This window comes from Leptosomus discolor, chromosome 7, assembly GCF_034619465.1.
Source record: "Leptosomus discolor isolate bLepDis1 chromosome 7, bLepDis1.hap2, whole genome shotgun sequence".
Lineage (NCBI taxonomy): Eukaryota > Metazoa > Chordata > Aves > Leptosomiformes > Leptosomidae > Leptosomus > Leptosomus discolor.
This window is the reverse complement of record NC_141397.1, coordinates 46620336-46637348: the sequence shown is the minus strand read 5'-3', so window position 1 is coordinate 46637348 and position 17013 is coordinate 46620336. Positions and strand designations below refer to the sequence as shown.

At 38.8% G+C, this 17013-nt stretch overlaps 1 protein-coding gene across 3 annotated transcripts in view; it reads left to right on the top strand.

Moving 5' to 3' along the window:
- Nucleotides 1–17013, top strand: part of DOCK10 (dedicator of cytokinesis 10) — a 165755-nt gene that overhangs the window by 131735 nt on the left and 17007 nt on the right. For 2 of the 3 annotated variants that reach the window (XM_086467803.1, XM_086467802.1), the window contains exons 30-47: nt 1376–1472; nt 2761–2805; nt 3291–3466; nt 3596–3712; nt 4738–4849; nt 5568–5689; nt 5775–5889; nt 6057–6123; nt 6960–7007; nt 7651–7752; nt 9957–10081; nt 10784–10896; nt 11236–11373; nt 12974–13156; nt 13716–13826; nt 15258–15473; nt 16171–16228; nt 16558–16656. In XM_086467803.1, coding sequence (XP_086323929.1) covers nt 1376–1472; nt 2761–2805; nt 3291–3466; nt 3596–3712; nt 4738–4849; nt 5568–5689; nt 5775–5889; nt 6057–6123; nt 6960–7007; nt 7651–7752; nt 9957–10081; nt 10784–10896; nt 11236–11373; nt 12974–13156; nt 13716–13826; nt 15258–15473; nt 16171–16228; nt 16558–16656 — 2044 coding nt within the window. Of the gene's footprint in view, nt 1–1375; nt 1473–2760; nt 2806–3290; nt 3467–3595; nt 3713–4737; nt 4850–5567; nt 5690–5774; nt 5890–6056; nt 6124–6959; nt 7008–7650; nt 7753–9956; nt 10086–10783; nt 10897–11235; nt 11374–12973; nt 13157–13715; nt 13827–15257; nt 15474–16170; nt 16229–16557; nt 16657–17013 lie in introns of all 3 variants that reach the window. The other variant, XM_086467800.1, reaches the window with a different exon arrangement.

The window sequence follows — 17013 nt, the reverse complement described above, 5'->3', positions numbered from 1 at the left end:
GATTGTTTATGTATCAAAAAAGATGATACTGCAATCTGACCTCTCTCTTCATAAAATTTAACAGTGTATATTGCTTCTTGAATAAATAGTTTGTGGGTATATCAGTCTATAACATTGCAGTTTGAATTTGTTGTAATTGTGAGTGAAGCACCATAATTTCTCTTCCACAGAAATATCCCTCACAGTATTCTGTATTTTGACATTTAAACATTGTTTTGGAAAACACTTATTTCAAAAGTTGAAATACCTCATTAGAATTCAGTTTATTGTTGTGTTCTCTCATAATGTCACATTTCCTCTTGGGAAACACATTTCAGGTACTTCATTTCTTTATTTGCCATTAGGCCCTGAATTGCATGTCCAGCTGTATTCCTGATGAGGTACTGCAATGCAATAAAACATTTCAGGAATACTTTCCCCACCATCCACTGCTCGGTAGACTCTGAAAAGTGCACATTCCAGGCATCCTAACCTGATGGCAGCAGCAGAAATGCTACAATTTAATGTTAGGGACAAACAGACTTAAACACAGGGCAAACAAAAGACAGTTATGAGTACTTTCTAATGCTAAGGCAAATGTTTGACCTAGATCAATGCAATGTCATTTTGGTACTCCGGAATGACTGCTTTCTGCCACTGAGAACAGTGAGCTAAGAAGACAGAAATAAAAATTTGTTACTGGATGTCATGTATTATCTTTATATCTCAGTGGCACATCATTATAGTGGGAATGATAAATTCCTGAGGTAGTTGCAAAGCTCCACAAAAGATCATGGATGGCTTCTTGGGAGGGCGATACGAAGGAAGGAATACCAAAACTATATAATACACAAATCCCTTGGAGCCGGAACTTACTAGCATCAATAGAGGAAGTTTTCACCACTATCAGTATGTTTTGAATATTGCCCATGTGGCTGAAATTTTCTATTTCATTGGACAAAAAAAAGAAAAAGGAAAAAAAAAATAAAAGAAAATATAAGAAAGGCATAATAATTATGACAGTCCCAAATTTATGTGGACTGGAGAAAATACTTTGCTATGATTATATGTTATAGTGTATACCATCAAAAAGACCCAATGTAGCTTTAAATATACCTTGAATATTTAGATTGAATCAAGCTTTATATTATCAGTACATCTTCAATGAAAAAATCATAGTTGAGGAATCCAAAAAGCTTATTTGACTGTGAGAAGTTCATTAGATAACAGAGATGAAAACCATATGTTTGTTATTCGTGCAGCTTGGCATAACGAGCTGCAAGGTTTCATTGTTGGGTGTATGAATTTTGAGGTAGAGATAAATGGTAATGCAGCTCTGTCTTACCATTTTCCCTGTTTTAATGTGAACTGAGCTATTGCTTGTTGTGGTTTTCAGACTTTACATCAGTTCAAATTTGACTTTCTCCAAGAAGTCTGTCACCATGAGCACTTTATCCCTCTGTGCCTGCCCATACGATCTTCACACATTCCTGGTAAGGTGCCACCCTGAAAGGGTTTCTATACAACAGCGAATTATCAGGAGGCTCAAAGAGCAGGTAACAATTAACTCTCTGAAGTATCATGTCTGCAGATCAGGCACAGAAGCCGCAAATGGCTTTTCAGGTGTGGTAATTAGGCTGTGTGATAAAAATAACATCATTTCAGTCTGCCTGTAAATAAATGCAACCCCTGACAGCCCAGTTAAGTGGTGGGAGGTGACTCTTTTGCTGTTTTGAGGTGACTAAAGTGGACTATTTGTGAGGACTAATTGCTAAAGCTGCAGTAGGCCTCGGAGGTGGAGCTGGGGAAGGAATTGAACAGGTACAGCAGGAAGGGGAAGAAGCTGAGTCAGTGATAAGAGCATTGTGAAACTACTGTTTGGGAACAGGCTTTCCTGCTGCTGTTGGGAGTATGACTTGTCCATGTGACAGCCCCTGCTTTGTGGGGAAGATCTGAACTGGACATGCAGTAGGAGTTTGGAAACATCAGATAGTAGGCTGTTGGTACTGTATTTAGATATCTCTAGGACTGGCAGGCAAGTCCCATGCAATCGCCCTTTTCTCCCAAGTGCATTTACTTTCTTGGCCTCTGGCAAGACTGAACTTTTACCTGGTCACCACGTACTGCAGTGTTTTACCTGGAGCAGTGAGGCAAGAAAGCACCATTTCAGAATCTTTTATTAATACCTCCTGAGCTGCTTCTCAAGGCAGGGGATACTGTGTGTAACCCGTGTTTTGCAGAGAAGCATGAGACGGTTTTACCTATGCTCTGCCACAGGAGCGAATCCGCCCTGCCTGTGCCCCAAAGCCAGCGGCCACTGTGCAGTCCATCTCATGCATTGAAATCCATTATTTTGAACCTAACTTTGTGGCCAGCGCCCAGTACTGGGTGCTTTCCTCTTGGCTTCAAAGGTGCTGGGATTTTAGCCCTAGGCACAGTTCCCAGTTCTGACAGTTTTCTGCGAGCTCTGAGGTATTCACTTGGGATGGGTTTTTTAAGTTGCTGAGAGTGGAAGGTATCTTTCAGTGGAAGGCAGAATCATTTCTCTGTGCAGCATCTCTCAAACTATGGGCCTTTGTCTCCTTTTTGCTTCAGTGTTCAGCACCAAAAAGTGAGTTCAGTTCTGACACTAATAGCTTTCTTTAACAGCAGAAGTTGTTTCATTCAAATTTGACTCAAATTTAAAAAAAAAAAATACAAAGCAACTTTGTTTTTTACACTGAAGTAAAAGAAGGTGCATGATTTTTGCCTATTTTTGTTTTATATTTATGAAAAATGAAGACCCTGTGACGCCTTCAGAATCAACACAGGAATATCGAACATCAGGTATGAACAAAATGACTGCATAAGAAATAAGCAGAATTGTGCACCAAGAGCTTTAAGATTTATTTTGACTGCTGCCACTGAACTGTGGCACATTTAGGCAAAAATTATTTACCATTTTCAAAAGTGGAATTAGTCTGGATCTCTGTGGTTTAGACCTCTTCTAGCTAGAATATGGGAACAACAATTTAGACTCTGTGCTCAAAGAAGTGAATAGTCTTCTTGTGTGCAGAACATTTAAGATTCTCATATGGCAATCCATATATAAGCTGTCTTTATTATTAAATTGTAAAAACTGCATGATTTCAAGAAATAATAATATTAGATTAATTCATTCTAGCAAGTGAGGGAGCAGAGTGGGGCAGTCAGATCAGGAAGTCAAGTTTAACAGTGGATTAAATCAACAGAAGTTATTGAAAATATGGAAAATGGGGCGGAATATGTAACCTATATATTAATGTAAGCATTCTTGTCCGTTCTGTTCCAAGATATTCCAGAGTACACGTTGACCAATGAATTTTGCCGTAAACATTTTCTAATTGGAGTCCTGCTGCGGGAGGTTGGTTTTGCCTTGCAAGAAGACCAGGATATTAGGCACTTAGCTTTGGCTGTGCTCAAAAACTTGATGGCAAAGCATTCATTTGATGATCGATATGCAGAGCCGGTAAAGAAACTGTTTTATTCTTTTTCATTTGTTCATTCGTACAGTAGCTAAATGTACATGAAACTTCCTTAGCCACTAGTATATGTTAATTAGATTCTTCAGGATTATGTTGTATCTTCTATTTTTTAGGCAAAACAGGCACAAATAGCAAACCTGTACATGCCACTCTATGGAATGCTTTTGGACAATATGCCAAGGATTTACATGAAAGATATGTTCCTTTTCAATATCAATACTTCCAATCAGGTAATTCATGTGGGTTTTTTGGGTTTTTTTTTCAGAACACTGAAGTTGTCAAACTGAGGTCTGACACAGTCAGTCTGGTGGGAAGAAATCCAAGTTTATGGTGGTCACAAATTAGCTAATGAAATGCAGTTCTGAAAATGCTGATTTATTTGCACCTGCAATGTTTAATTTGGAAGGTCTCAATTTGCAGAGCACCTGCAGGCCCCAGGAGTCTATACTGGCAGGGTGCAGACTGTCAGTCTGGAACAGACCCAGGACACTGACTGTCCAAGGGCTGGAAACTCAGTTAGAGGTTTGTAGCCCCAGCCAGTCTCCCAGTATGTCTGCCCTGGTGCCGCAGGCTGGGGACGGAGAACCCTGTCCTCAGGCAGGTCCCTTGGCAGATGGCTGGGAGATGTTGTAAAGAAAACCTCCCATCGCCCACAGATTCTTTGCAGGGTTACATCATGAACCCACAAGCAGCTTCACTGGTACAACAGAGGGACCATGGACTATACCAGGAGGCAGAGGGAATGTGTACAAGTAGCTGAAGGATGGACGGGGCTGCCGAAACTTCATAAAACAGCTTTACCACCACAGAAAATGTCTGTATAAACATGTGGAGGAGCACATTTGTTTATTTCTTAAAAGATTGGATGTGTTATAATCATAGCCCTGCTTCAAGAACTAGAAACAGATTTCTGCAGGGGTGTTGTGTCTTTCAGTCCTTCCAGCAAACTACCCTGATTCATCTGATCATTGCTAACAACAGTTAATTCTCCTTTCCCAATGCTGTGCTAGTGTTGAAGAAGCAAATACAGACTTGATCTGTCCTTTACAACTTCAATTATGAGAGGGTTTCATATTGCAGGTAACTATTGGATGTATTATGGCAAGCCTTGATCTTTTAAGGCTGTCATGTCTAAACAACTGAAAGTAGGTTTTCAAGCTCAGTGTCTAAGAAGAGCCTATCAGGTGTGCTGTCGTTATGAAAATTATGAGTGATATAATTTACTGGTGTTTATTCTGTTTCCTTTAAAATACAGGGATCTAGGGATGACTTAAGCACAGCCGGAGGGTTTCAGAGCCAGACAGCAATGAAACATGCAAACTCTGTGGATACGTCCTTTTCCAAAGATGTTCTGAACTCTATAGCAGGTATAAATGGCAGATTGAACATGCACACAGGTAGATTTGTGTGTCTTAATCCATCGTGCTTTCTGCTTAGTATTCATGGAATATATCATTAACTAACTTTATATGATATTCAGGGAAACATGGCATGCAATGTTTCTCTTCCCTTTGGGTCTTTTTGGATTGATTTTTATTACTCTGGTGAAGCTGCTTTTCTTCCACTGCTTCACTTACTGTCCTGCTTTGGAACGATGCCAGTATTCAGGCTCTCACAAATCCCTGTGCCTGAGTTCATTCTTGTAGTCTCTGCCTGACTTAAGAATAGTTCCAAGGTTTCTCCTGAAAACTCCTGAAGTCTATTGGAGGCAAGTATTCTTAGTTTTTCCAGGGTTAACGGAAGGGTAGAAACACAACTTACTTTGTTCAATTCCTCCAATCCCCATTTCAAAACTCAGGAAAGTGTACGGGCATCTTTCCACTGTTTTTTATGGCTTTAGGTCAGGCCTTACGGAATGCAACAGGCCATTTTAATGCCATGAATAACGGCAAACAGAATCATTTTACTTCAACTTGTTGCCTGTTTTCAACACTAAACATGCCCATCAATAGCTTTGCTATTGGAAGTTGAAAGCAGTGCTGTCAATCCAGCATGTGACACATTTTAAGTTTTCCATTTTTCTTGTTAGTTTTTGTATCCATAGATGTTTTAGTTTAGCATGTTTGCTATGACTTTCATTTACAGCCTTTTCATCAATAGCTATCTCTGCAGCAAACCATGCTGACTCCAGAGCTTCCTTAGCAAGTCTTGAATCTAACCCAAGTACCACTGAAAAAAACAGTGAGAGAACTGACACGTGTGAAAAGGTACATGTGCAAATGTTGAAAACTGTTACTAGAGGTGGAAACCCGTCACTATGGTTAACAAGGCCCTTTGCTGTCAATTCAACAGATCATGAGACCTTTGTCTTTGATTGGATCAACGCTTCGTTTCGACAAGTTGGATCAAGCTGAAACTAGAAGCCTTCTTATGTGTTTCCTTCACATTATGAAAACAATTTCGGAAGGTAAGAGAATGTGCACTCGCTACCTAATTTACGTTGTTGTAAAATATTGTGAATGCTGAATCCAAACAAATATTACATTATAATAATTATCAGTGTATATTAGAGGTTTTGGGTCAAGTTTAATTCTCTGTAACAGATACATAATATATTTTAATATCTCTCTTTAGACGCACTGATTTCGTACTGGTTGCGAGCACCATTCTCAGAAATAACAGACTTCTTCAGCATTTTAGAGTAAGTTCACTTTGTGGTTGGTTGATTTTATGTTAAATGATGATGTTCTAAAGTGACTGCTGCAAATAATTTCACTTTGGGTTTGTCCACCTAGTGGAATAGGCTGAGAGTTCTTGTATCTTAGATTATTTTGCCATAATCATAGAATCATTAGGTTGAACTAGACCTCTGATATCAGCAAGTCCAACTGTTGACTTAACACCAACATGCCCACTATAATCTTCTGAAGTTGTAATGAGGCATTACTAATGAAATCCATATCCTCCAGTATATTGGTCATTTCCCTGAACACAGGGAGCATAGTGCTTTGGGTGCTCATCCTAAAAGAGATTTTTATAATAGTTTCTCCATTTAGGATTGAGATTCTATTCTTCCTTTGAGAAAAGTATTTAGCTTCCCAAAACTTCCAAACCATAAGAAAAGCCATGTAATGTAGGATTACCTGCTTTTCACTTCTCCAAGACAGTTTGCTCAATCCAGGCTATGCATGTCTGCAGAATCCATGCAGGTGGCTGCTTTCCGAATATCCTGACCATCTCATAAGTGAAATGCAAGTTATTTAACTTAATCTGGTGAAGAAGCAATACTTTTGCAGCCAAGTCTTTGCCTTCGTCTTTTCATCAAGCAGGACTCTTCAACCATGGAAAAAGGGAACAAGGGAGTGGAAAGTGGTGCCACATCTTGTGCAGCCCTAGGCTGGGAACTGCTGCAGTTCTATTCTGTTTGCTTACTAGGAGGTGCATGTGCCACAGGTCTCTTGAAGACACTACGATTCAGCTTTTTTTCATACTTTGGAAACTGTTAATTGACATAAAATGTGTTGGTTTATCTTTCAGGGTTTGCCTACAAAATTTCAGATATCTAGGAAAACGCAATATTGTAAGGTAATTCTCTAGTTATAGACTATACATTACAGTATTTAAATATTACATTACATTAGTCTTAAATGAGGTTAACAGTGTATCTATCAGTTTTCTCCTGAAAGCCAATGTATGCTTCATTTTTTCTTTTATGCAAACAATTTTATTGTGATGTTCTGGACATCTGAGTACATACACGGTATAAAAGATGAATTGCATGTGATGATGTAATAACCATTATTGCATTTATAACTCAAAATACTGGGCCATTCTCAACCATATTTCTGTGCATATGGCAAGTATAGGAACTTGAGCACTGTATTTTCCATCCATGTAATGGAAAGAAGAGTTTTAATGGGCATAAATAAATGTTCAACAGCAATGAAAAAAAATCTTTTACCTCTACCCAGTCTCTGAAAAAGCATGAGATTGTGTTCCAGCTGTGAAATGTGAAATGCATACTTTATCTCAGTTGATGTTTCATTTTTAATTTAATGTTACCACTATGAACTTGTCTATATATCATACTTTGGAAAAACAGAAGGTCACCAGATGAACCAGTTCATGCTCCACGGCAGGTTTTGTCAGGCCTGTATATATTTTTCAGAGGCACGGCAAAATCGATGTCGCATTCCATAACAGCTTAAGAGTTATTTTCTCTTAACAGGAAAATTGCTGCTGCTTTCAAGTTTGTTCAGGCCACCCAGAATAATGGAACCCTTAAAGGATCAAACTCCTCTGGCCAGGCATCGGGTCTGCTCTCGCAATGGTAATGAAACATTGTATTATTAATTCCTATAAAACTACAGCCTTTGTTGTCATCCTCCAGTCAGTCCACTGTCACAGTGTTGACTGAAAAGAGGTTTACACAGCATGTAACACAACATTTCAAAGCCCCCAAAGCTGTAAACCATAGAAGAATTGAGTCCCTTCAACTATTGTTTAAAATGTTATGTTCAGAAGAATCCTTAGTTACTGTCAATATTGTAAGTGTTGCAGAAACAGCAGCTGTTGTTTCCAGCTAAGATCCCTATCTGAAAGATAATCCACAGTTTTCCCCAACCTGAAGGAATTCATAGGTCTGCAGCCTTATGCTTTCATGTTATCTTATTGCTTTACGGGTAGATACCTATGGATGTGCTTACAGTATCAGGGGATTTGTTTCTCCCCAATAACGTGGGGTTGTGGAGTGGGAAGTATCTAGCAACACAAAGTCAAACTTAAGAGCAGGTTTGCTTGACACCCTTCTTTTTACTTCCATGCTGCTAAGTGTAGCATACTCCTATACTGGTATGTGCATGTTTCTAGTTAGAGAATCTATCTTTCCTAGTCTTTTTTTTCCTCTATCTTGCTAGTCTAAACATTGCCAGATTTAATCATTTTCATGGACTGCATGGTAATAAGCGACAGGTGCAGCACATCTTCAATAATATTTTTGATCCTTTTAGGGGCAAGTAGGATCCTTTTCATGTTAATAATGTAAAATTCTAAAGAGAAAGCAAACTTTTGACTCTGTGCAGCTTGTGGTTGTATCTAAGAGCATGTTGAGAAAGTCCCCTTTCCTCATGATCTTGGATCATTGACTTTTCTCATTTACTTATAGCTAGAATATGCTCACCGTTATAAGCGTCTATCCTGGGATTGAACAAAGCAGGAAAAAGATGGTTTCTCTGCCATACTTCTTTCTTTCTTCCTGTACTGTTCAGTTTTCAAGAAGCAGCACTGATTTCATTACCCAGCTGGAACTGGCAAGCAGCAGCCTTTAGGAGCCTGTTTTGTTACGTGCTTGCAGGTGAACCAACATGGTGGCAATCAGAAATAAAGTTACATTTCTGCTGTCTCCAGGGCCTTCACACTTTACCCCCTCACAGATCAGCATTTGTTGTCCAAATGGCTGTTTGACCTGTTGTAAGACAGAGCAGTTTTTGATGATGAGAGTTGAAGCGTTGCTTGTGACCAGCTCTAACTTGCACTTACATTTATGTGTTTCAGTTTGCTGAAACATTCATATGAAACCAGACTTTCCACCCCACCCCACCCCCTCAAAAGAAAACCCAAAGCAACCAACCAAAAAAGACCCTTGAGATCGAATTTCCACATGTTCCAAACCCGTTCATTTTCCAGAATGTCCACCCAAATCCTTCCACTGTGACCATTAATGGAAAGCTTTATCACATTGATTGGGAAAAGTCTGGCCACCTATGTTAGGAACTGTTTAATTTTTTAAATCTGAAATGTTACTTTACTGAATTGTTTTTGTGAAAATTACCACACAAAAGAGGGTTTAGCTAGGTTCAGGAAGTAATTCTGTCCTAGCATATTTGTAATTTATGCAAATTTAGGAAGCTACTTTTTTTAAAGATTAAATAAAGGTATATTTCAATAAGTGACCTGAATTTTGAGAGATGTTAAATATTGTTGAATTCTATAGTTGTTACAAATCCAAAATCCTTTCAAAAATAGTGATAAGCCTTGGTATTTTATATCTAAGCTTCTCATTATAAATTAATGATGTGTTTGTCAGCATCAAAGAGGGTTAAAAGAATGCACACATACGCATTTTTGTTGTCATTGTCAGTTGTCATTTTTTTTTGCCCCTCATAGAAATCTGCACCAGTTCTTTCATGAGCAGGATATATTTTTCTTGTATTCTGAGTCAAAAGGACTCATCTCAGTTTCCCTTCACGCAAAGGCAGTTTTCTAAACATCAGCCGGCTATTTAAGCTGATGCTTTTTTCAGTGCTCAATGAGTGTTTTGTCTCCTCTGATCTCAAGAAATCACAGCACATCTGTTTGTTCTGCCCACTTCACTGACTTTCTTCTTCATCTTTGTTACTCTGAAAAATTTTGCACCAGTTTGTTTAACTTAGCCTTTGAGAAGTACTGCAGAAAATTCTGATATGGAAAAATTCTTTATAGGCATGATAGTTTATTCTTTGTTTCTGTTTTTTTAATGGTACCCTTCAATTTCAGGATGCATTCTACTTCTAGTCACGATGGTCACAAGCATCACAGATCTCAAACATTACCAATAATCCGTGGCAAAAATGCACTTTCTAACCCCAAACTCTTACAGATGATAGACAGCAGCACTGCAAGTAAGTACAAAAAAATTATTTACTTCCCTCTGGAATTCTATGGGGTTTAGATTAGTCTCTATGCAATGAAATCTGGTTTCATGAGTGCCATTGAAAGAAAGCCTGAAGAGCAGAGCCTAAACATAAATAGAGATGCTGACTCTGCCTTTTTTTCAGGAGACTAAGAAATCTGAGCTTAAATTTGTGGTTTGGTCAAAGTTCATTTAGAAACAAAATCAGTTACAATAACCTGACATATTTAAATAGCCTTAATGACAAGTTATTCCCCCTCTTCCCAGCATCTCTTGCATCTATGGTTATGTACCTTGCTGTACAAGCAGATATACACTGGCTGAAATATGAGATTTATTAGATCTAGCAATAGACGTGATCTTTTCATGACAGAACGTTCTTTAAATGATGAGTTCAAAGTCATCTGTCCCACTTTCCAATTAGGTTTCTCTCCTCCTTTGAGGATAAACAGAAACAATGAAAGACTATACTCACTTCACTGGTGTCGCTGGTAAAAACTGACTCTAATTCCCTCCCTTTTCATCTCCTATGAGCAGTTTTCTTCAAAATACCCCTTCAGTTAAACAGTACAGTTAGCAGCCAATCTCTACTGTGCTGAGACTTAATGGCCAGCTTGCAGAATTACATCAGGTTGCATAATTACATTCAGAAGATTGTTCGTCATTTTGCTTTTTTTTTTATATGTTGCAGGCAGCTCCAACGAAACAGACATCGTACAGTATGTAGACACAGAGGCAAACATTGCTACAGAAGTTTCCCTCACAATCCTTGACCTGTTGTGTCTTTACACTCTGAATCACCAGGTATGTTTTGCTGTTTCATCTTCTGCTTGAACTGGTGCCAATGGGGGTCTCAAAGCTCTAATACAGCAGGCAGCTCCTTTTAGATTTATTGTCTCCTTTCTGCTACCCTAGCCCTTATATCTAGTCATACCATTCACAAATAGGCATAGGAAGGTGCTGTCCTTGAAAAAATGCAAGTAAAAAGAGTCTGCAACAAGCTGGGAATGCCTCATCCACAGAGGTTTTATATTGAAAAAAGCATCTCCCTAGGAACACGCCCATGTAAAGTGCAGCAGATCCTGCTTCTGTTTATTCACTTTTAATAACCAGAATGTCTTGTCTTGTCCGTGAACTTTTCAGAGGCTGCTCCAGCAATCTGATTGCCAGAATGCATTGATGAAGAAAGTCTTTGACACACACATGCTCTTTTTGCAAATCAACCAGTCAGCAGAAGCTCTCAAGCATGTCTTTGCTGCCCTACGGCTGTTTGTAGGCAAGGTAGCTATGATTTTATTCCATTAGACTGACTTATTACCATGTTACAGCAAGTACAGCTTGAGGACAGTTGGGTACTTTGAAAGGTTTCTGAACTTCACTGTATTAATACCCATTCCTGAGAAAGATCTTCTGATTTATTGCTGATTAAAAGCGAGAAGTTCACAATATCTGAAAAACTAGTTCAGTTTTGGAAAATGAAGAATTCACTAAGAAAGTGAAACTTGTAAAGTAAATAGGTAAGTAATGTCCAGGTCTGTGGTATCTGGCTATGTTGTTGGCTTTCACACTTTTGCTACCCATGGAAGAAAGCTTAAAACCCTAGAGATCCATGGGCTTCATGGCAGATACCTGGATTGCAGAATCCAGTGGTGAATTATTACAGCTGTCTCCAGAGGACCTAGCAGAAGAGAATTCCATACACTTCACCAAAAGGTCATCCAAACTAATTCAGTTTTACAAATACCCTGTTTTCAACATAGAAAAGTTTTCGGACAAAACCATGTTTATGTGTCAAACTGTTTATTTGCTTGCACTGCACATATGTAAATGATCATGAGCAATTAGACACTCTGTGTCAGCTGCAAAAGCTGCACAATTTCGAAGTCACAGACAAGATCCTCTTAAAACTAACCAGAATGTAGAAATGGCACATAGGTAACAATTGCTATGGAGAAGTGAGAATAAGCAAGACTGGCCTGCTCTCCCAGATGTTTCTATGAAATGAGACGGTATAGATCAGTTGAAACCACGTGGCCTCCTTCTGGTTGGTATCTCAGGGGACAGGAGGAGGAAATCATGCTTCTCCCAGTAACATAGCTTGAGGACCTGGAGGAAGTATAAAGTAAACCATCCACAGACAACTTTAAATTACATACCAGACAGTCAGGAGCAGAACTCCTCTGTGCAATGGGGAGGATGAATAAGCATCCAGGATTGCCCTTTTCATTCATGCTGTAGTTCTCAGGATTGAGTTCTCTCTTCGTAGTTCTGTGGGAACAGGGATCAGTCATGGTTCCTGCAGCAGAACCTCTCATGTGGTACTTGAGGTCTGTAGCCAATATGTATGTCTTCCACCTCTCCTCTGTCTGTCTGCTGTTATATTCACCCTGCTGATAAATAGCAGGTATGGTTTGGAGAGCCATCCTTCACTTTCAGTTGTCTCCTTCTGTGCAAATCCTTGACCACTGGAAGTTCACTGACTTTGCTACTCAAAGTATTTTCTTTCTCCTGAACAGCTTTTGTAGTAGTACAGAACCCCCCACAGGCTTGTCCTGGTTAGCTATTCTGCATTCCTTGCAGATAGGCTGCTCTGCTTTTACGCTTGCTGAGTGCCAGCTGCTGTCTGGACTTCCTGGAGGCCAGTTTGTTGCGTTGCATATGGTGTTTGTATAAAAACCTGTGTGCAGTTTTTACTTAATCTTAGTTTGCACGTGGGATTATGTTTTGCTGGTGGCTTGTTTTTTTATAAACCCTGGTATGAATGAATATGGGGGACTGAGTTGTTTTTACTGAAAGATTAACAGGAAAAAGTATTGACTCAGAATAACTGTTCCAAGGCCTGAAAGTAGTGCTAAACATATTCACGCATTTTTTTCAATAGTTCCCATCAGCATTCTTCCAAGGACAAGCAGATCTCTGCGGTTCACTCTGCTATGAAATCCTGAAGTGTTGCAACCACAGGTCACGTTCAACTCAGACAGAAGCATCTGCTCTTCTTTATTTTTTCATGAGAAAGAACTTTGAATTTAACAAGCAGAAATCAATAGTGAGATCCCATCTACAGGTAAGTGAAGTGTGAGATCATTAGTATTTAGCTGATGTGGATTGTTTTTATCATCATTACTTTTATGCATTGTAGCAAAGCAGTTCTTTTGGAGACCTTGGACAGGCAGTTCTCTGTGGCAGCTTGATTTTCCTGCCAAGTCTGAGGACATTGGGCTGGATTCTCTTCTGTTCTTGGGCTGCTTGGCTCTATTCCAGGGAGAGACAACAGCTGTGAATGTAGCTGTGTAGCCAATAAATAGCCAGATAAATGGCTATTCTTGATTCACGTGCATTGCTTAGCAGTGAGAACATAGCTGATGAAGGAACTAAGCAGAATGTGATAGTACAGTAACAGATAGGAAGTAACAACGTGCTTATGCCACAAAATGTGAGCTATTACAAACTTTGGAAAGTTTACTCATAGTCCTTGTGTTTGTATATCTTATCTTCTTAAGGTAAGTATAAAAGTGTATCTCTGCTAGCCTGCTGCATCAAGTCATACTAAAACAGGGATTAAAAACTATTCAGAAACTGTTTTTCTGTGCTAATTGCATCGTGTGTTTGCTCCCCCATTACAGCTCATCAAAGCAGTGAGCCAGCTGATAGCGGATGCAGGGATTGGCGGATCTCGTTTTCAACATTCACTTGCAATTATAAACAATTTTGCTAATGGAGACAAGCAGATGAAAGTAAGAAACATATTTTGTCAATCACTACCCCTTGCAAAAGGTCATAAATTTCAGAGGAGCAAGTGTTACAGTGAATAAAATTGCTGGCTTTTATTAGACAGTGATTTATGCATTCATACTGTGCCTTTTCCAGACAGCCTGAAATTCATGAAAAATTTTATGACTCAAAAGCTTAATAATGAAAAATAATTTTTAAACAATAAAAAGATAGATTTTTATTTGAAAATTGTTTTATTTGTTGTTCACTGCTCATTTTGTTCGTTTGACCGATGTCAGAGAAGATAGCACAGATTATGACTAATGAAACACAATTGCAGTTGACAAACAATTTTTAGTTTACAAACTATCTCTTTAGTCTGTTCAGTAAATGTGTAGGAATAACATACACAACATTTAGGTTTTGTAACAGCTTGCTAACCCCCTGAAAAAGGCTCTTAGATTGGTTACCCCTGCTATTATATTCGTGGTCTGTACTAAAGATGTTGTAAAAAGGTTCCAGTTTTTAATTTTTACAATTCCTATCCAAACATTTGTCAACATGCATTTTGACTTTTATACTTTGGAGGTGTTTTTCCTTCTCTGAAGGTGACTTTAGGGAATCTTCACTGAGATTAATAATAAAGTTAGTGTAAGCAAATTGGTAGATAATTAGCATAAGTAATTTGATGTCTTATTTAATAAGATGCAGTTACAATTGTATTTCTTTTTCAAATTTTCAACAATTTGTTTCAAGCTTTCATTTTCCAGCACTGCAGTCAGTCACACTGCTTCTGTGGCATGCGCATCTCTGTGTGACATAGAGGAGACAGCATTTAATTTCATTTAATTTTTCTGGATGTTTCTACTTTTAAACAAAAGGAAGGGGGCAGGGGGGAGTCTGAAAATAGAAATGTGTTTCATTGCCCATCTGAAAAAGAGAAACTGCAGACCTGAGTTAAATACGTTGAGAACAGCTGATATGAGTAATACAAGGACTCTGTTTTAATCTTGCACAATGTGAGAAGGCCAGGAGCCAGACCGCTGTGCTTTATTCACTGCAGTGAAACATGCTGTGAGTGTAGTTAAGCAGGACTTACTATAGCAAACAGTGCTATTTGTCAGCTGAAAATGTGTGAGGATCCAGTTCTGGCTCCAGTAAGCAATCAAGGAACAAATGTTTCAGTTTGCTCTACTTCAGCAGAGTTGTTGTGTACAGACAGTGGTACAGCTGACTGACTGGGATATCTAGTAGATGCTATGACACATCAGTAAAAAAGGTCAAGGATTTGTGTACAATGTGTATGTACTGTGGAAGTGTGACTCTGCTTCAAAGCCTACAGAATTAGGGAAGGGGCAGAAGGTATTCCATAAGCAGGACTTTAGCTCATTCAGGGGTGCTGCATGGTGGCTCTTTGGATGTTTTTAGTGATGTACTGCTTATCTTTCCCAAAGAACGTGAATTTCCCAGCAGAGGTGAAGGATCTAACCAAACGCATCAGGACGGTTTTGATGGCCACAGCGCAGATGAAGGAGCATGAGAAAGACCCTGAGATGCTTGTGGACCTGCAGTACAGCCTAGCAAATTCATATGCCAGCACACCTGAATTACGCAGGACATGGCTTGAAAGCATGGCCAAGATTCACGCAAGAAATGGAGATTTATCGGAGGTAATGTAAATAAATGAATAGGAAATCCATTTGTGTTTAGGCTGAGATGTTCTGATGAAAAGGGCTCTGAAAGATAGACATCAGTAGTGATTTAAGAGAATTGTACTGTGTCTCTCATATACTTGAAATTAGAGGAAGACTGATTTGAAAAACACCTAGAGATGCAATGTGCTCATTATACCAGCTTGCCTAACTGTGACTACCTGATATGTGCTTGAGCAAGACATGAAAATGTCTGACGGGAAGCTGTGGTCAGTATCACATTAGCGTCTCTGCTGCTTAACCCTAACAGGCACAGTAGCTGTAGTGTAGATGAGGTTATGAGCAACGCATAGCTTACATAAAGGATTTTCTTCTCCCCAATTACAGCATGGAAGAGGAGCTTCATTTATAATGTGTTGCCTTTGTCATCAAAAACTAAATGGGTGATGCAAAACTCCAGTGCATAACCCAGGATATCATATTTACTTAGTAATTTTAATGGTTTTCTTGGGCAAATCTATGCTTTTACCCATGACACCTAGGGAAATTAACACTCGAGAATTATTTCATCATGTAATCCTTTATTTTCTTAAATTGTTATATTAATTTTGTCTTCCTTTTCTGCAGCATGACTTGACAGTTATGAAAGTACGTGCTCCTTATCACATGTATGCTGTACTTTAACGTATACATGTATCTTGGTCTCTTGTTGCAGGCTGCTATGTGCTATATTCATATTGCCGCTCTCATTGCAGAGTACCTGAAAAGAAAGGGTAAGATCAACATATTAAAACCCACTATGTATCTAGAAACATTATTGTTGAAAATAGTTTTTGGCTGTCTTGCTTTCCTTTCTTATATATAAAGTTTTCTTAAGGCTGCTTGAATTCTTCACAAATATTTTATTTTTAAAATATATTGTAAATGCTAGTCTTAGCGCTGGAACAGTGAACATGTGTGTTTTGTGTAAAGTGGGTTAATTAAATGTTTAGTAAGCTAGTGCTAAAAGAGAATGCTTTACTTGTTAGTCTGTCATTATTAAATATGCATGTATTAACACATACCAATAGCAGTATACTAATACCATCTTACACTATCGTAGGTTACTGGAAAATGGAAAGGATTTGTACCTCACGTATGCTCCTGGAAGATGGTCAAGTCTCTGATAGTAATGTGTTACTAACAACTTACAATGGAGGAAGTGAGTGCTCTAACCGTGCCTGTTTATGAGTCAAATAACATAATTAGGGAATCAAATTACTGTTCTCCAACTGATCTGGAAAAATATCTACCAAAGCAAAAACATTTGTAGTGCATGTCGATGGCTGTAATAGCAAGCAAGTAATGTTGGAAACATTGTATGTTACTTTCCTGGTGCTCTTTGGCTGGTTTGATGAATTGCTCAGAATGCCTCTGGTTAAGGGCTTTTTCAGCACGAGAGCAGTCTGCTCTTCATCGGCAACAGAAAGCCCTCTTAGGTCAATTGGTGTTTAGTGTGCAAATCCATGTCCAGTTCCTAGAATATCCAAAGCTGGTAGGGCAGCGGGGCAGAGTTAAT